The sequence below is a fragment of the Myotis brandtii genome, unplaced genomic scaffold (assembly GCF_000412655.1).
Source record: "Myotis brandtii unplaced genomic scaffold, ASM41265v1 scaffold1, whole genome shotgun sequence".
Lineage (NCBI taxonomy): Eukaryota > Metazoa > Chordata > Mammalia > Chiroptera > Vespertilionidae > Myotis > Myotis brandtii.
Genome location: NW_005353324.1, coordinates 2,342,238 through 2,362,914, shown reverse-complemented (window position 1 = coordinate 2,362,914; position 20,677 = coordinate 2,342,238). Strand labels below are relative to the sequence as shown.

The 20,677-nt window shown below is 44.2% G+C and overlaps 1 protein-coding gene across 1 annotated transcript in view; it reads right to left on the bottom strand.

Moving 5' to 3' along the window:
* The window catches only part of TACR1 (tachykinin receptor 1), a 128,483-nt gene that overhangs the window by 4,951 nt on the left and 102,855 nt on the right, over positions 1-20,677 (bottom strand). The window contains exon 3 of the mRNA XM_005853118.2: positions 1,034-1,184. Within this exon, the coding sequence (XP_005853180.1) occupies positions 1,034-1,184 (151 nt within the window). The remainder of the gene's footprint in view (positions 1-1,033; positions 1,185-20,677) is intronic.

Here is a 20,677-nt window from a genome sequence, read left to right as displayed (position 1 = left end):
TAATGAAATGCTATGCAAAGATGTACCAAAAGAAAAAAAACTGAGAAAGCTCTTTATATATTGATTTTTGAAGGCCTTTTGGATATTAAGTAAAAAAAAAAGTGAAGGGCAGAAAGTGTGTATTTACTCGTTGTGTAAAAAAGAAGAAAGAAAAAAATTTACATTTATTTGGCTTATAAAAATTTACATTTATTATTGGAAGGATTAGTAAGAAATAAATACCAATGGCTACCACAGAGAGTGTGTGCATACACATGGGAACCGGGTGGGATCCTTTTCATGGTAAAACTCTTAATATATTTTTTTACTTTTCATTTTGAAGTAATTTAAGACTCCCAAGAAGTGCAAAAACAGTACAAGACTTCCCAGGCTCCTCCTGTGACATCATCCTACCTAACTATACCATATGGTCAAAACCAGGACACCGGCGTTAGTGCCAGGCTCGAAACTAAACTACAGTGTTTGCATTTTGCCTGTTTTTACACACCCTCCTTTTTTGGGGTGTATAGTTCTATGAAATTTTATCACATGTACAGATGAGCTGAAAACTCGGCCACCATCAGGATTGCTCTGTCGCTCCATCACCACAAGAAGCTCATGCTGTACCTTTATAGGCAGCCCCTCCCCCATAGGAACCCTCCTAACCCCTGATCTGCTCTCTACCATCATTATGTTGTTCCTTTTAATACTTTTTGATGTTTGCACCAAGAGAATGTATTATTGTGCCAAACTTTAAATAAATAATAAAAAGAGGGCTGAATAACTCTTTAATGCTTTTGTAGTTAAATTGTGTGTGTGTGTGTGTGTGTGTGTGTGTGTGTGTGTGTGTGTGTGTGTGAATGGCTTGACAGGTTGCAATTCTCCTAAAGTGCAAGCAAGGTCAGGCCTGTACAGGCAGACCTAAGTTCCCAATACATTGAAAAAGGATGCCTTCCCTCTCCCTCCGTTGCTATTCCCTAGATTCAAGGATGTTTTGCTTGTGAGCCTGTTGCCTGTGCCCACGTGGGTTAGGTGCTTGCTGCCCCTTGCTCACCTTGCGTTTAGCAGAGACTTGCTCGTGATAACGGTCAGAGGAGTCCCCGGGGATCTCGCTGGCCCACAGCGTGATTCCCACTATGGTGTACGCATAGCCGATCACCAGCAGGGGGAGGAAGTAGATCAGCACAGGCACGCAAATGTGGTACCTGCAACCAGGCAGATGGGAGGGGTCATTCTAAGAAACAACAGGGGTGGTCAAGGCTTGACAGCAGCCTTTCTCAGCGTTCGCCATTAATAAGTTGGATGATAAGACACAACCCAAGGAGGCTTGCCACCCACATTGGGTGAGTAGGTGATATATTAATGGATGATCGAGGGAAAGCGTATCTCTTCAACTTTGTCTTTCTAGTGGACTTTTTCCATAATGAAGAGTCCTGTTCAGATTGAAAAAAGAAGAAACATTGATTAAAGGGAACTGAATCCATTGTATACCCATGGCAATTTTAGTTAATATTAAGTTCAATATTGCTGACATTCTCCCTCAAAAAAAAAGTATGCAACCCCAGGCATCATTAATATAAGTATATGCTCTAGAAAGAAGGCGGTGATTGTCCCACTCTGTCCATACTTTTCAGATTACACTTAGGCTTGATGTTGGTGCAGGGATGCAGACCAACACCCTCAGATGAGAACCACCATAATTGTATGAACCCTAATTCATTCCATATGACAAATGGAGTCACAGATATAAGAATAAATTAGCTTAGAGGAGAAAGAGAAGACTTATCCTAGTCTAAGATTGGTAGGAAGAAGCCACAAAGTGTAAGCTACTTCTAAGTCTGGTTCTTAAAAATATATTTTCAGATGGAAGCTGCCGGGTCTCTGAGTCGTCGCTTGGAGTTTAGATAGCAACTGACTTGAGTTTGACTAGTCATGAGTAAGAAATAACCCTTTGCTGTGTTAAATCACTGAGATTTGGGGGGTTTGCTACAAGAGCATAATTTATCCTGTTCTGTTTCAGACAAGGCTCCTTCTAAGGAGGATTTTCAAATAAGTTGTTTTTTTTTTAAATTTTGAGAAAAGATAGTTTCCTCAGGGGGTCGTTGGCATGTCTGGCTAGTTATAGCCCTTTCCCCTGATGTGAGTTTAATGAAGAGGCTCAAAATTCCTAATAGCAATAACAGTAATCGCTAATACTTTGGGGGGTTTACTCTGTGCTAATAATGTCAATGACAGTATTCACAGCATTCACAGAAACCGGAGTTTGACCTCACTGAGTGACCAGCACAATGTCAAGCACTTTGCTAGCCTTATCTTATTTAATCCTGAGAACAAATGGTTGGGTGGGTACTATCATGATCCCATTTTGTAGAGGAGGAAAGTAACGTTTAGAATTTAATTAAACTGTGTAAGTTCATAGCTGGTAAAAAGAGGAGCTGGGATTAGAATGCAGACACCAGAAACAGCTTCTTGTCACTGAAGAAAATTAACCCAAGGATATTTTCTTCCATTCTGTGTATGTTTATTCTCTACAGTGAAATTTTTCCAATAAGAAAAACTCAGGTATTCACTCAATTTCTCCTTTACTGACACTCCGTTTGTTTTCAACCACTTCTCTGCAAAGCGCCACAGTTTAATATTCAAAGCCAGTCCTCTGAATATTAAGATTTGCAACTTGAAGACACTTTAGGAGTTTTTAAGTAACAAACCACAGATTCAGCAAAGCAGGAGCTGAGCGCATGCATTCTGTGCAGTCTCACCAGGCGTTCAAAGTCCCCCTGTATTGTCACTTCCTTCGGGAGCCTCCTAAATCGTGCTCAGATAAACGCCTTTTACAAAGAAAATACTCTATCCAAAAGATGTCTAAGTCATAGAAATTCTAACCGATTGTAGGCCAAATGAATGACATTCCATAATTAAAAAATATGAAAATGAATACATTTATTCCCCCTTGATACCCGTTTGGAGAAATTTTACCATATCCTTGTAGCTAATTGGAAGTAACTCTGTTCTTTTATTTTTTGCTGAAATTATTATTTTGGAGAGCTGCTCAGTGAACCCAGTGTAATCTTATTTTGTGCAGCTCCATGCATTTTTGGCTCTTGAATCTGATATTCCCTAGGTTCCTGCCAGGCAGAATTTTATCAGTTCTCAGGATTAATATGTGTCTTGGAGGAAGGGACGAGGGGTCAGGGATGTGCCAGAAGTGAGCCAGAGGAAGCATCAGGAGTGAATGCAAGAGGCAGTGACAGAAGGGACCGCTAGGTTCCCACTTGATGAGACGTGCATTAATTTTGATCATTAAGTCCTGCCAATGGACTTATCAGGACTTTCAGAAGGAATGTGCCTGCAACAGCTGTGTGTCTTTGTTCCCTCCAGCTTACTCCCCTAAGCAGCAAGTGAGGCTTGACACAGTTTACAGGGTAAACTTGCTGAATACAGCCCCAAGTCCTGCAGAGTCTCCTGTCCTCGATGCCTTAATACCTTCATGCTCACTAATCCAGGTTCACTTAGGCCTCACAAGGCTGGAGTCACCTCATTGTCCAAGCAGCAGTTCCAGTTTCTGAAATAATCCTCAGCATTTGACATGAAGATAGATATGTTTATTAAATAGTACCTAGCGTGTCTCCTAATGAACTTCATGGAGACTCTAAGTGCCATGGGGTGGGGAGGCCAAGAGGGCAGGGATCTGGGTTCCCTACCTTCATTCTATGAGACAGCTCTGCTTTGCTGGGTTTATATACTGGCTTTCTGTGGATAATTTTGTTTGGGGGTGGTGCTGGAAGATTTAAGCTGTTACAGAGAGGTTGAAGGTCATTGATGTAATTCCAGTCCCCATTCAATGCATAAGCCCTCTCTGCAATATCCATCCTATATAATAAAAGGGTAATATGCAAATCAACTGAATGGCGGAACAACCAGAATGCCTGCGGCTCCTTGCCCCAGTTGGCCCACCCCCAATGGCCCTCATCGGGGTGGGCTGGCTGGACCCCACTAGTGCACGAATTTGTGCACAGAGCCTCTAGTACAGTGATGGCAAACCTATCACACGCGTGTCAGAGGTGACAAGTGAACTCATTTATTTGGTTGATTTTTCTTTGTTAAATGGCATTTAAATATATAAAATAAATATCAAAAATATAAATCTTTGTTTTACTATGGTTGCAAAGATAAAAAAATTTCTATTTGTGACATGGCACCAGAGTTAAGTTAGGGTTTTTCAAAATGCTGACACGCCAAGCTCAAAAGGTTTGCCATCACTGCTCTAGTATGTCATAATTTTCTATCTTTTCTTGAACACTCCCTGTTGTGAGAAATGCTCACCTGTCTGAATTCAAATAACAGACTCGGAGACAGAAGTATAGCAAAATGAGACTTTTAATATGTTCTTGCAAGAGCGGGTGTCCGGTTGTACAGGTACACACAGAATAGCAATCACAGGCTATTTATCCCCTAGGGTGCGAGATTCCCTCCTCCAGTTCCTCACTGGCTGAGTACTATGGGGTTAATAGTTTCCTCATATGTCACCTAGATCTTATTGTCTCCTATTGGGCCATTAAAAAAAATGGGCTAATGCCTTTTCTAGTTGTCTCCGCCTCTCCCTGTCTAGTTGAGGCTGGCACGAGGTGTTTCATCCTGGGTGCCTCGGGGGTTTCCATCATGATGCTAGCTCACGTACACACTTCTTTGTTTTATATCCTCTTCCGTCCTCCCTACATTGTTTGCCCTGGGGAAACTCAGTAACCATTTCCATTAAAAGTTGGCTGTTTTGAAGATGGATCACAGAGGCCTATTTCCTACACCTGTGACACGCTGGTTACTAGCTATAAAGCCAGCTCCTTCAGCTTGTTAGCGATGCATGCTCTCGGGCCCCACCCTGAAGGACCAAATCAGAGTGAGCATTTTAACAAGATGACCTGATGATTTGTGTACAAGCTCAAGTTTGTAGCATGATGCTCTCAATCTTGGCTGCACATTGGAATCACCTGGGGGGGGGGCACTGAAAAATTCCAATGTGTGAATCCTACTACAGAGCTTCTCATTGAAAATTGGTCCGCAGCGCAGACTGGGCATCAGAGTTATAGAAGCTCCCCCGGGGGTGCTCTGTGCAGCAGGGCTGAGTCACTGTCATTGAGCCTCCTGCTGCTGGCTGTGACTGACACCTTCCTCCTTAAACTGAGGGAAAACCTGTGGCCCTGTAGCTTTCACTACTTCATCGTAGGCCAGGAGCAACAAGCTGAATCCACCTCCTGGTCCTGAAAACTCAAGGGACCACGCCCTTCCTCAGAGCCCTCTTTCCATCTTGGACTTCTCTGCCTCCCTTATTTGACCTGCTCTGAGCAGCCTCATCCTCCTACTCTTCATCCCACACCCACCCAGGCTGTCTCTTCTTCAAGCATGATGCTAGATACCTGCTTGACTTTTTACTTCCAGCAACAAATTATCTTCTCTGCTGGTAAACAGGGTTTCTTTGTAGTAAAGGAAAGCAAAACCCATATATTTCTTGGTTCACTTTTACTTCCAGACTTCAGAGCCAATCCCAAATCCCTGGCAGTGCTGTTGGAGGTGACCTACTAATTAATAATTATATACCTGACCTTGTGCTTGGGGCTGGGGATGCAGAGGAGAATCCCTTGGTCTTTTCCCAGGAGTTTAGTCTGTGGTGGAGACAGAGAAGTGATTGACAGTAGGTATCTCTTCAAAGGGAGTGGGGACATTGAGGAGGGGTGTCAGGGGCCTTTAGAAGTATATGTAAAATATAAAAAATATATAAACATATAAAATTTTAAAAACTACCCTGAAATACAGTAGGTGTTTTGTTTTTACGTGAATAGAGAGTAATGAGAATGCAGAAGTGATACTGTCATTCAAGCTGATCAGGGAAGCTTCCTGGAGGAGGTGCTGCTAGGCCAGGTCCCGGTCTGTAAGCAGGAGGCCAGTGCTACAGGTAAGGAAAACAGTATGTGCAAAGGCACAAGGCGGGTGGGGGGGGGGGTGGCGCCCTTGGCATGCTGAGCGAGCTGTATTGTGGCTTGGACAGAGGAAGTATGGCTTGAGGAAGTATCAGCAGTCTTGGCCAGAAAGGTGGGCAGAAGCCAAATCAAGAAAGGCTGGAGAGTTTGTAGTTTATTCCAAAGTTTATGGGAAACCATGAAGTAGTATTTTTAAAAAAGAATGTTTTTATTGATATTTATTTTAGAGAGAGAAGAAGGGAGAGGGAGAGGGAGAGAAACATTGATGTGAGAGAGAAACAACGATCAGCTGCCTCCTGCACTCACCCGACCAAGGATCAAGCCCGTACCTTTTGGTGCACAGGACAATGCTCCAACCAACTGAGCCACACCGGCCAGGGCAATGAAGTAGTTTTAAACAGGGAAGTGACCTGATCAGACACATGTGCTCTGGCCATGGTGGGGCATGGATGGAGGTGGGCAAGGCTAGAGGCTTGAGCAGCGGTTCTCAACCTGTGGGTCCTGACCCCTTTGGCGGTTCAACGACCCTTTCACAGGGGTCGCCTAAGACCATCCTGCATATCAGATATTTACATTACGATTCATAACAGTAGCAACATTATAGTTATGAAGTAGCAACGAAAATAATTTTATGGTTGGGTCACAACATGAGGAACTGTATTTAAAGGGCCAGAAGGTTGAGAACCACTGCTTTAGGGTGTTGTGTAGGGATGCAGACAGAAAGTGGCAAGGACCCAATCCAGGGCCAAGGCAGAATGGATACGTGGGGAGGGGGAGAAGGGCCTCAAGGGGTGCTGTAACTGGGAGGAAATGCTGGCTGCTGATGGGGTAATTTACCCCATCAGTGAGGCTGCCTGTGCTGGTGTGGGGACCTGGGAGGAGGAGCGGGCCTGTTGGACTTCTGGCCATGCTGACCTTGAGGGCAGGCAGTTGGATGTCTGGATCTGGCTGGAGATTAGATTTAGATGAGAGCCCTCAGGTGTCCCCAAATCATGAGAAGACAAGGAGATACAGGATGGTTCTGAGAGAGTATAGTGAGGGGGAGGCCTGGCTCATGGAAGGGGGGTGGCAAGCCCAGGGCAGGAGGGAAGAAGTATGGTCATGGCTGGGGCAGGAGGGGGGAAGAGTCCAGGCTGTGGAGCTGTCCGAGGAGGATAACTGGAGCTTGCTCCATGATTTTGGAAATGGGAGGTCAGGAGCAGATTCAGTCTTAATGGGTGGTCAGAGGCTAGAGCAGGTGGACTGACAGGTGGGAAGTGAGGAAGCAGAGGCAGTGGGGGATGAAAGGGAGGGGGAGAGCCACAGTTAAAGGCGGACATTGTGTCTGTGTGAAAAGGTGGGGAATGAGCCCTCTGAACCCTTCCCAGCTTGTCACCCATTCTACCCTGCTACAGTGACATGAGCAGCACATGCCCTTCGCTCTGTCTTCAGAGAAGGGTCAGGATCACACCTCTGTCAACTGCATCCAGCAATAAACGCTGGGCAGCAATGCCCCGCCTTCAGCCCCAGCCGGCCTCCCTCAGGACCCGTGGCCAATCAAGACAGGCTGCTCCAGCGCTTTATTTAATTCTTGGAAATACTGGGTTCACAGAATCCCCTCCCCACTTAGTGCTGCCCCCTGGCGGTCGACAGGGCTCCCTCGGGCGAACAGGACAGGACATAGAGCACAGAGCTTTCTGCAGTCACTGTCAGAACGCGGCTGTGTTCTTCTCCAGGCTCCTCTTCACTTTTCCTGCTTGATTGGATGATGCCGTCCTCGGAGGCAGAGCCCGGCGGTGCTCCTCTTTAATCCGCTTCACAGAGTTGGCACCAAGGAAATACTTCATGGAAAGACATCATCTCAGGCTTCGAAGGACATCAGGATTCTCCCCTGGTCCATCCCCCAGCCAGCAAGCAGGCTCCCTGTGGGCTCCTCCAGGGGATGCTTGAATGCAGAGGCCTGCAGGCAGAGAGCCTGGAGGCTTGAGCACTTCTTACTTCTTCATTTTAAATTTATCTATCTATCTATCTATCTATCTATCTATCTATCTATCTATCATCACCCCAGCGTATTTTTCCATTCATTTTCAGAAAGAGTGGAAGGGAGGGGGAGAGACAGAGAGAGAAACATCGATGTGAGAGAGACACATTGATTGGTTGCCTCCTGAGGTGCCCCAACCTGGCTGGGGTTGGGGATTGAGCTTGCAATGGAGGTACATGCCCTTGACCAGAATCAAAGCCGAGACTCTTTAGTCTACGGGCTGATGCTCTATCCACTGAGCCAATTTTCTCACTACAAATCCTATCTGCTCACTGTGGATTTGAAATGATAGACAAGCATGAAAAGAAAACCTTCAAAATGTCCTATAACCCAATCACTTAGAAATAAAATTCTAATGAAATTGATTAATAGCTTCCTATATCTTTATGCACACACTTATATTTGTACATGCACAAGCATACTTTTGATTACTTTACAAATTTAACATTATGTCACAACTTTTTTTAGGTCAATACATTTTTATGATAAAATTTCTAATGACTGTAATATTCTGTTTTATGGAGGTTATTTGGCCAGTCTCCTAATTTGGGCATTTGAATTATTTACTATGTTTTGATATTTAATTAGTGCTAGCATTATAATCAAATATATGTCTTTGCTCTCATTCTTATTTGCCAAGAATTAATGGGTTGGAATGAAGTGACTTAAGGTTTGGTGTATGTTGTGACTTTTCAGAAAATATATGCCAATTTCCACCACATCCAGCACTGTATGCGGTTTCCCTTTCCTCCGCATGGCTGCTCTGGGCATTAGCATGTCTTTTAGTCTGTGACAACATGATCATTTATGCATGGTTCTTTACTTTGCATTTAATATTCTCGATCCACTGTAAATTGAAAGTTAACAATTTGTTATTTAGCCATTGTCAAGTCTTCTGTTACTTGCCTGCTTGGATAACTGACTCAATTTGCATTGGGGGTGTTCATACTGCCCTTATTAATTTGAAGGGACTATTTGTGGCTTCTATCATATTATACTTAGAATGGCCCTTTCCATGCCCACATCACAAAAACAGGAGCCTAGAAATCCCTGTTTATTTATTTGATTATTTGCATGTAATTGTCAGTCTCTCAGGGATTTACTGGGTGAGACTCATGAGAAAATGCTCCACATTTTTTCCCTCGAACAATTGTTTAGAAATTTCCCAGCACCACTACTGGATGCACCATCCTTTCCTTGCCGATTTGAAGTTGCACTGGTACCTTATATATTCACATATATACTTGGCTCTGCTTCTCAGCCTTTGTTCTGTTTCTTTGATCTGTTCTTCCTTTCTGGTGCCAGACCTGCACATTTCAATTTTTGTGGCTTAGTAATACATCTTTTATCTATGGCAGTATAAATGTCTTTTTATTTTACTCAGTTCCAAAGAATAAAATATCCCCAGATCTGCACATTTCCTCAGAAGAGGGTCAGGGGGTGGATTTAGTTATTTGCAGCCAGACTTGCAGCTTTCCAGGAGATATCAGATGGAAAATTCACTGGCCCAACCCAGCAGCGACTCTCATGCTGAAGTTAAGCTGTGGATGCCATTGATCCGCCCAGAGCCTTATGTCCTTGTTTTAGATTCTTTCTTGGTCAGCATGCTCAGGCAAAGACAAAGGCCCTCAGAAGGATGTGTTGCCGGGAATGGCCCCAGAGTTTGGAAATGCTCTAATAAGAGGTCTTTAAACCCTGGACTCCAGTAGAAGATACTCAACTCCCTCACCTACACCCCTCCTTCCTCCAGGCTGCTTAGGGAAGGGCAGGGATGGTGGTGGAGGCAGGTGGCTGGACCAACACTGAAGTTTTTATTTGGTGGCTGTGTTAAGAGAAAAACAAACTCTGAAGTGTAAAGCTTCTGCGGGCTTTGCATTACTGAGACAGAAGAATAAATTAGATGGCGGGTTGGCTTGGCTGAGGACATTATTGTGTTTTGGGATAAGGGAAGATAGGCTAGAAGCATAATTTGGGGTGGGGTGAAAAATGCTAAATTGGTCTCTATAAGGAAAAAGAAATGAAGAGTACCAGGTAACAAGAAAGAGAGAAAGAGGGGAGAGAGAGAGAGAGAGAGAGAGAGAGAGAGAGAGAGAGAGAGATCCTGACTCCCCAGGGTTGAAAGCAGGGACTTGTAAAAGAACACAGCCAATAAGAAACTTCTGTGGTGAGGACCGCTCAATATATTGTAAGGAACGGTGGTGCCTGAGTGTAAATTCAAAGACCATACGATCCTATCCTATGTGTAATGCTCCGATTTCTCTAATCACACCCCAAATCTTCTGTAGGATGTACCTCAGCCAACAACTCCATGTCAGTGAGGCTTTGAGGATGTGAAGGAGGAGGACTGGTTTCCTGAGTGGAGCCAAGTGGGCCGGCCAGAGATGGTGGTGACCACAAGTTCCCATGGTGGGTTAAAGTTCTTACCCGGGGTCGCATAGGGGATGTGGTGAAGAGGGAGACCTTGTCTCAAGAAGCAGGGAGACAGCGAGGGCGCCCCTGAATCTGCACTCTGCTCCCTGGTCAATGTTTCTAGTCTGGCAGATGACATCACATCCCCATCCCCATGGTCGTTCTGGAAGCTCCAACCGGCCACAGGGCCAGATATTGACGTCTCAACAGACAACCGCCACCAGGTGGCACCAAACTGCAGCTGGCACCCGGCCCCATCAGAATATATTTCATCTAGGTTGCTCGCACTTCAGTACCACATCAATAAAGCAGCATGCATTTTATATGCTTACATGCATTGTACACTGCACACCCCACCCCAAACCCTTCCGGTGTCATACTACTGTTTTCCAATATGTACCTTGGTCCAGTCCTTACCAATGTAGCATGAGCTTTGCAAACCTCCTTGGATTATTACAATCCATGGAGAATAAGACTGCATTTTGCCCGTGACATGTTTTTCTGATTTTCAGTGGGCAATGATAAGTGTTTTGCTGATAAAACACACTCACCTTCCTCCGCTCCAGATAGTTCTTAATTCTATTGTGTTAAGCTCTGCTGAGGTTGGGGTAGCGGACTGTCACTGCAGCAGGATACTCCTGGCGGGGAGAGCAGCCAGGGACAGATCTGGAGGAGTTGCTGCAGCCTGTGATGAACACTGAGCCGAGGAGAGTTCAGACACGCACAGAACTGAAGCTCATACTCTATCATTCTTCTGGGAATTTAAAATGTGGTTATTTCAGGCTGGCCAGCATGGCTCAGTGGTTGAGCATCGACCCACGAACCAGGAGGTCCCAGTTCGATTCCCCATCGGGGCACATGCCCGGGTTTTGGGCTCAATTCCCACTGATGCTCTCTCATCATTGATGTTTCTATCTCTCCCTCTGCCTCCCTTCCCCTTTGAAATCAATACAAATATATTAAAAAATAAAATAAAATATGGTTATTTTTGATGAGGCATTGTTTAAAAACTGCTTCTATCAGTGCCAACTGATATCAGCAAGCATTTTCTGATATACATTGAAACATAAATATGAGTGTTGGTTGGTGTTATACTTCTAGTCCCTGAGGTCTGAAAAAACACTTAAAATAATCAAAACAGTTCTAGTCACAATGGCCTGTGACTACTAACCATTCATGTCCCCCAGTCTGGATGAAGTGCCCAGACTCATGGCCCTCGTGCCCTGAAGGTAATTCCTCCACACAAGGCACATCTTAGCTCAACAGCCACTAATAGATGGCCAGATAATGGCCTGGTTTTTTTCCCCTTTTGATGAACTCTTCCTCAGAAGAAATCTGGTATCAAATGTGGTACAACTGAAACAGCCACTGGCTTGCAAGAAATGTAGAAATTGTACATTTTCTATGTGCTGTAGTTTCATTGTAAAGGTATTTCTGGAAAGTGGATCTGACTTCATCTCATCACCTCTGGGACTTGAGGTAAGAGATAGAGATTGCTAACCTCATTTTAAATTGAAAAATTAAGGTACAAGAAAGGTAATTGCCTTGTTGAAGTCACTCAGGGTTGAAATGGGAATAGAAAACAGATCTCTCCTTTTCTCTTTCAACCCTTTGCATTTCTTTGTCTTTCTGCTCAGATGAGCTCAGGAAGAAGAATGCCACGAGTAGGAAAACCACAGGTTTTCAAGAATAAACACATATACCAAGCCCCAAAATTGTCCATGGCATTTAATAATGGCAGATAATTTACTGAAAAATAGCATAGCTTAAACCATCAGACCAAGAATTCAATTCCGTCTACAAGCGTGACTTGGAATGTGGCCAAGTCTTGGATTCCAATTTATGTCTGGATTCATTATTGTATTTCCACAGCCTTTTCCTCTCTTAAACCCTGAGCCCAAAGAAACCCTTGCTTAGCTGAAATATGTGAGAAAGACAAACACACCACTCTTTGTTCTCAGCCAATAGTTTCTCACCATGAACAATAGACCATTATGCCATGAGCCACACAGGCTGCCAGTCTACAGCTTCCATTAACAAATTGAGCAATGCAATTTACATCTCACAAGAAATTATCATGGAGACTTCATTAATCAATGTGAAGTCTGCTATGAGTTGTGTGTAAGAAGACAAACATTGTTAATGTGGGAGTGTTGACAGTTTTTCAAACCTCCCCCGAGCTGGCCAAATTGAATCTTGTAATGTCTGAACCATCTTTCATGCAATCTTCTCCTCTTACTAGAAAGGTGTCTTTATTGATGGGAGAAAAACTAATCTGGTCTATACAATAGAGACAGAAAGTCCATGTGGACTGGATGTGGAAAGGAGGTTTTCACTGGGGATGGTAGGAGGGGAACAGAAGTAAGTAGGAAATAAGCAGAGGCAGAATTTTTTTGTAGTTATGCTGTGGACAATTGTTTTGGGTATCTTTAATGGAGTTTCTATTTAATACTTTTGCCTGTTAAACTAGGCTTCCTGAACTTGACTCTGCTTAGATGATGAATCAAGTAGGTTTCAGCTTTATGAAGGTTGCATGATTCGCAAAGTTACTTGTTCCGCTTGGAGGCCAGCCCTCTGTTGAGGCAGCACCTTCAGTCATGGGTGAGGGACATGCGGAAGAAAGAGCTGTGTAGTTGCCTCCAGGCCCCACCCATTCAGCCACCGAATTGTTCATGAACCCCAACTTTGTGCTAGATTCTGGGGATATAGTGGTGAATAAAGAAGACATGAAATCTGCCCTTGATAAGCTTATAGTGGGGAAGACAGATTATAAAGAAATATACCAGCAAGTAAATATACAATCATAAATGAGTTATGCACATAAAGCAACCAAAGGAAAGTGGTGGTAGGGAATCTGGGGCTCACACTCCAAGACTCTTTGATGAGGTGACCTGAAAGTCAATGCAGCTACATGATATTGTGGCAGTTAGTGAGTCTAGAGCCTGTAGGGCAGGAGGCAGACTGGAAACTCAAGTAAGTGCTGATGTTGCAGTCTTGAGGCAGAATTCTTTCCTCTTCAGAAAACTTCAGCTTTAGCTCTTAAGGCCTTCAACTGAGTGGATGAGGCTCACCCACATCCTAGAGGGTAATCTGCTTTCCTTAAAGTCAACTCATTGTAAATGCTAATCACATCTACAAAATACCTTCACAGTGTTTGACTAGTAGGCCAGCCAAGCTGACACATAAAGGTGGCCCCACCAGGCACAGCTTGGTTGGAGAGAGCTAGGAAAATTCAGGGTCTGATCTGGAGACAGAATAGGCAGGACATGCAAATGGCAGTGGGTGCGAAGTAAAGGCATGCCCCCAGCTACAGTCTCAGACCCAGGCTTGCAGCCCCTTCTCTTAGTAAGGACTCCCAGCCCCAACATAATCACTGTATTTAGGAAGAGTAGGAACTTAGTGGAGATAGCATCTTGGTTAAAATGGTAATCCACTGTGGTGATGGTCCTGGTCCAAGAGGATCGAGGCTGAATATGGTATAAGGAGGGTACATGTGCCTTTTATTAAGTAACTAAATAGCCCTTGTGATGGTCCTTAAAGGGGTTAGATAGATACCTACTACTGATGGGCCTCCAAATCATCATCATCACCACCACTACCACCACCTTATTAATAGCTAACCCTGATATAGTGTTCATATATGCCAGGCACCATTCTAAATGCTTTATTCACAGATATCTACTGAGTCACATCTCCCAACAGCAATCTCTGTTTTGTGGATGATAAAACTCAGGTACAAAGATTACAAAGTGACTGTCACTATGGTACTCAGCACAACTCCAGGACACCATTCACAGAGACTATTGACTCATGAGCAACCCCGGAGCTGTGTAAGGCAGCTCACACTGACAGAGCATAAGTAATGGGCCCAAGAATCCCATGTTGCAGAGATAAGCATTGTCTTGGGTGGAAAGGATTGTAAAACTATATGGGATGCCACGTGTATGGTAAACATATGTTAATTTTGAATTATAAGTATTTATTAATATAGAGTTAAAAAACCATATTATGTTAGAATAGTATGAGATTTGAGGAATAGTTGCAAAGATAATACAGAGAGTGCCCATATACTTCGCAGCCAGCTTCTCCTGCTATTAACATCATATTAGTATGGTACATTTGTCACAATTAATGAACCAATATCAGTTACATTATTAACTAAAGTTCATATTTTATTCAGCTTTCCTTAGGATTTAGCTAATGTTCTTTTACTGTTTCAAGATCCCAACCACAGTTTCTCAGATTTTCCTTGATAGTTATGAGGCTACTGGTCTGGTATTTTGCAGAGTGTACCTTAGCTGTGATTTGTCTAAAGTTTTTCTCATGATTAGTCTGGGGATATGCTTTTTTGGGGGGGCGGGGGAGACCACAGAGGTAAAGTCTCATTCTCATCACATCATATAAAGGGTCCATGCTATCAGTAAAGCTTATCACTGTTGGTGTTGACCTTGATCACCTGACTGCAGTAGCATTTATCAGGCTTATCCACTCTAAAGCTACTCCTCTGCCCCCGCCCCTTTCCCCACTCCCACTCCCACTCCCACCCAGCATTCCACACTGCACTCTTTGGAAGAAAGTCACATGCGCAGTCCAGACTTAAGGATTAGGGAGTCATGCTCCCCTCCTTAAAGGTGGAGTTTCCACATAAATTACTTGGAATTCTTTTGCATGCGAGCTTGCCTGTTCTTCATGGTTTGTTTATTTATTCAATCCTTGATATACGGATCAATATGGACTCATGTATATTTATTATATACTGTGGGTCATAATGCAATACCACTTTCTAAAACATTTACTTTCATTGCTCCAGCTTTGGCCATTGGAAGCTCTTTTGATTGCTGCCTGTGTGTGTGTGTGTGTGTGTGTGTGTACTAGTATATATTTTGAGCTCTTTCTTCCTTTCTAGAAATATAAGGTGCTCCAGGCTTATTTTGTAAATTCACTGGCTCTGCTCTTGAATCATAGATTTCCCCAGGATCCTTGGTTCCTTTTAGTGGAGAATAGTATAAGAAATCAAGATCTGGGCTGTGGGTGATAGAGAGCCTGGTTAACTTTAACCAATGCAATCATATTTATGATGTCATTCCCTCCCCCCTTCCCCCCCCACACACATACACACGTACCCCACAGAGTGAGTAAAATCATCCTACTCTATGTAAGAGGAGACTGCCCTGCAAAGGTCATGCAGCAGACCTTGAACTGGACCCCAAGTCTCACAACTACAAAGTTCAAGTTTTTTTCCAACCACACTTGCTTTCTGCACTCTGTCACTCCTCCATGCCTCTGGGTAAGTTTCATCAGTTCAAGATTTCCCCCTCATTTAATCCTCACAAACAACCAGAGAAGACGGATGCTGCTATCTTTATCTTCACTGTGCAGGTGAGGAGGCTGAGACAAGGGGAGGTAAGTATTTTGTGCACAGCTGCACATCCGGTGAGTGGGGGTGCTGGTGTCACACATGGACCTGGGTCCCCTGACTCCACAGATTCCACTGCGGGGACCACAAACTGTCACCCAAGGTTTAATTAGCTCACCACTTGTTTCTATATGATTTATGAGTTAAGAATGGTTTTCAAATTTTTAGATGAATGAAAAAATCAAAAGGAGAATATTATTTCATGGTATGAGAAAATTATGTCATTCAAATTTCAGTGTTCATAAATAAAACTATCTTAGAACAGCTATGCCCATTCATGTAAGTATTGTCTGTGGCTGCTTTGCTGCTTCAATGGCTGAGTGGAATAGTTGTGACAGAGACTGCAGGGCCTGAAAAACTTAAAAAACTATTTACTCTCTGATTCTTGAAGTTTGTTGGCCCCCGACTCCGTTGCACTGCAAAGGGAAGGGGATGAGTTACAACCATTACAGAGGAGAGCAGGGGGCCAATGCTGTGCCTTCAGTGGACTTACTTATGTCACTGGGATGTTCTCCCTTCTTCTGGTACCAACCCAACTCCTACTCTTCTTCAAGGTTTGTCTCCTGATGCTGGGAGCCTCTCTGGATTAATCTGGTCCTCATAATCCTTCTTGCGGATCTCCCAGACCACTTAACATCTACTTAGGTTTTTATTTGTTTGTTTAAAAATATATATTTTTATTTCAGAGAGGAAGAGAGAGGGAGAGATAGAAAGATGAATGATGAGATAGAATCATTGTTCAGCTGCCTCTTGCCTGCCCCCTACGGGGGATTGAGCCCACAACCCAGGCATGTCCCCTTGACTTGAATCAAACCTGGGACCCTTCAGTCTGCAGGCTGACGCTCTATCCACTGAGCCAAACCAGCTAGGGCTACTTAGTTTTTGATTACTTGGTGCCTTTGTACAGTTCTTCATTTCATGCACATTAGCTTTATCTTCCAAGTCATCTGCAAGCTCCTTGAATGCAGAGACCATGAGTATCTCTCCTCTCTACTCCCTACATGACCAACCACAGATTAAGTTTTCCCAAACTCAGCTCTGACCATTGATACAAATGCCCTCCCTGTTCAGGCTTCCAACTACCTACCAGATAAAGCATAAACTCCTTAGCACGACATTTTAAGCCCTCTGTTATATAATCCTCACCCTCCATTCCTACTACCTAACTAGTGCCCAGATTCATGTTGGGAACATAGTGGCTGCTCAGGAAATGTTCCCCCCTGCTCTCCCTACTTGGCTTTCTCTTATGCTCTTACCACATTGGAAGAGAACTGAGAACAGACCAATGGATTTGACAATAACGAGGTCACTCATGAGCAATTGCAGTGTCAGGATGGGGACAAAAACCAAAAAGCAGAAACAAAGGAGTGTGTCAATGAAAAAAATAACTACAGCAAGCAGAGCATAGATATTTGTGCTGAGAAGGAGGGGTGCATGCACTGTTTAGGCTGGGGGAGATCGCTGCATGGATTTGTGGGTGAGAGACAAAAACTCAATGGCAATGTAAAGAGGGGGTTAGCCAAGGATAACTCAGAAGGTGCAGGAAGAGCACTCAAGAGCAGAGGGGGAGAGAGAGGGAAGGGAGGAAAGAAAGGGTTGACTTTCTGTTTTTTCAGTGAGGTTGTCATGAGTCATCTGCTGAGTCAAGGACACAGGACAGGATTAGAGATCTGAGGAGACTGACCACAGGAAGGCAGCTGATGACATCAGTAAGAGAAGTTCTAGAAGGTTGCCAAGTAGCATGAACTAATATGGCCACATTAGCATGGTTTCCTGACTTTTGCTAGCATTCCTGGGAGATCCAGGTGTAAGAGGGGAAAAAATACAAGGAAGAATATGAGATGGGAAAGCTGAGGCTGGACATGGGCCATGGAGACCATTAAAAGCCATAGGAACAATGCCTTGGTGGACACATTTCTTCAGCAACCTTTGATTTGGCACCAACTGAGGTCTAGGCAATTATCGTGTGTTACCCTGCTTAATGCCCCCACCATTCTGGGAAGGTTGGGTTTCCTGATCTCAACTCTGCAATTAAATTTGAGGTTCAAAAATTCCTTGACTGATATGATTAGAGCTGGGATTTAAATCCTGATCCTTAATTTTGTTTTCATTCTACCATTCTGCTTCATACTATGGAAATGGTTTCCCAAGAGGCCCTAGGGTACCACAGATTAGGGCGGGTAAGTGAAGCCTTGAAGGGCTCAGAGACTGTTTAGCACCCCCATTTCTATCAAATCACATATCCTTCCTCATGTGACAACATTCAGGTAACCCCTCCTGGTCTTCCCAGTCATGTGGCTGGTGCTTGTGCTCTGCTGAATGTCTTCATACAGCAGAGGCCTGAGGGTGCCCACCTGGAGGAACCTTGGGCAGGTGGATGGAGCAGGCCACTCTTTGCATTCCCCTCTGTCCAGTCCCAGGATATCAGGACAGAAAAGGGACCAGTGAGGGTCCAATCTCAAGAGCCCTTTGCTCCAGACTGACCCCTGCTACAGACTGAACATTTGTGTCCAAATTCATGTTAAAACTCTAAACCCTAATGGGATGGTACTAGGAGGTGGGGCCCTTAAGAAGTAATTAGGTCATGAGGGTGGAGCCCTTAAAATGAGATTAGTGCCCTTATAAGAAGCGTCACGAAAGATGATTTCTCTCTGACAGGTGAGGACACAGCAAGATGGTGGCCATCTGCAAACCAGGGAGAGGGTTCTCACCAGGCACGGAATCAGCTGGCACCTTAACCTTGGACTTTCCAGCCTCCAGAACCATGAGAACTAAATGTTCTTGTTCAAGCCACCCAGGCTGAGGTATTTTGTTACAGCAGCCTGAACTGATTAAGAAGCTAGGTTTACTCCAGACCCTGAGTACAATTCTCTGATGAAAACCTATTTTGTTGCCAACTTGACAATAACAACAAAAAATGTTTTGAAGGATAAAATGAAGGCAGCTTCCTGGGTCTAGAAGGAGACGGATGAGCGATTTTTCTCCTGCCACATGAAAACCTCTCTGCTGCCTTCCATCTCCGTGGCAGTTTTTCTCAAACAGAACATGGTTTGTAAAAAAAAAAAATCACCGTGGGCATGATGTTTTATAAAATTGAAGTATCACTGACATACAATATTATATTATTTTCGGGTGTACCACAGAATGATTCAACATCTACCTTACAGTGTGATCACCCAATAAGTCTAGTAACCATCTGCCACTGTACGAAGTTATTACGGCATTATTGACTATATTTATGTTCAGCCTGTACATTACATTTCCGTGACTTATTTGTTTCATAACTGGAAGTTTGTATCTCTGATTACCTTTCATCTTTTCCACCCATGCCCATCCCCTTCCTTCTAACTGCTTTTAAAATACTGATTCCTGGCCCTGACCAGTTTGGCTCTGTGGATAGAGCATCGGCCTGTGGACTGAAGGGTCCTGGGTTTGATTCCAGTCAAGGGCATGTACCTTGGTTGCAGGCACATCCCCAATAGGGGGTGTGCAGGAGGCAGCTGATCGATGTTTCTCTCTCATCAATGTTTCTAATTCTCTATCCCTCTCCCTTCTTCTCTGTAAAAAAATCAATAAAATATATTAAAAAATAAAAAATAAAATAAAATACTGATTCCTGGCCCTACCACAGAGATTCAGAGAAAGGGCCTGGGAACATGGATTTTAACAAGTGCCTCAATGATTATGAGGCCGGTGGCCCCTCCTACATGTGGAGAAAACAGTGCTCTAAGAAGGAACCAAAATTCACTGCTTAAAATGGCTGAAGTTTGGATGGCAGCTCATTTAGGGCATGAAATGCAGAAGTCTGGCCACCAAATTCCTTCTCAGAGACAGACTCACCAGTGGATTTTGCTGCAGCTTGAAAAAAAATGGGTGTCTCTGGTGCTCAAAGATGTCTCCAGGGATAGCTGGCTGGTTGGGACCCCAAAGAGACCCCCCAAAGGCATTTACCTTATTAAGTTTTCTCCAGCGCAGGGGCTGCCCCAGTCCTTGAGCCCCAGAAACGTCCTTTGTCAGTGTGCACAGTCTGGGAGGCACTGGCATGCTGACCACGTTCTTGGGAACCTGATTTGTAAATAATTTTAAGGGAGAAATATGATTGCTAAGCAAACTGGATGTTGGTGCTGGTCAGATCAATAGGCTGCAGATCCCGTAATCAGATTTGGCTCCAGGAGGGTCGGTTGGCTGAATGCAGGGCCTCCTGACATCAAACTCCGAGAGCCTGGAAGGAGGGGCACTCCGCTCCACAGTGAGGACCTGTCTGTCAGAGGATGAGCAGGCCGCCCCACCCTTGCACATGCCAGGCACACAGCTGGTGACTTGAAGATGGCTTTCGCCCAACTTCAGGACCCTTTCACCCAAATCCTCAAGATCTCTGGTTGCCAGATTTCTGCATTTCATAAAATTTTTTACACAAAATTTGGGGACTGATGTAGGCTATTTTCCCCCAGTCACTTATTGTGCCAAGAAAAGACACTAAAACGCACCAAAGCTAAGCTCCATGAAACAAAGCTACTGACTACTGTCACCACCACCACATTCAACAATAGTGTATTTTAACAAGAGAGAAGTAAGGACAAAATTTCACCCTAAAAGGCGGACCTTCAATGCAAAGACCTCACTACTGTAAAAGAGAAGCCTCACTATGCGCAGGCGCACAGACTGGTGGTTTGGAACCCCTGAGGCTCTGGACCACTGCTGGACCACTGCTCCAGGGCCATCATTCTGCTTCTTTGCCTGTAGCCACCCTCAAGATGAGCTTTGATCCAACTGATTTCATGTCTATCTGCTCACACTGCAGTGAGCTCCATCTCTCAGACCACCATGCTTGGGTCAGGTGCTCACTGTGACAGCCCAGCTCCCCAGGGAAAGCCCATGCCT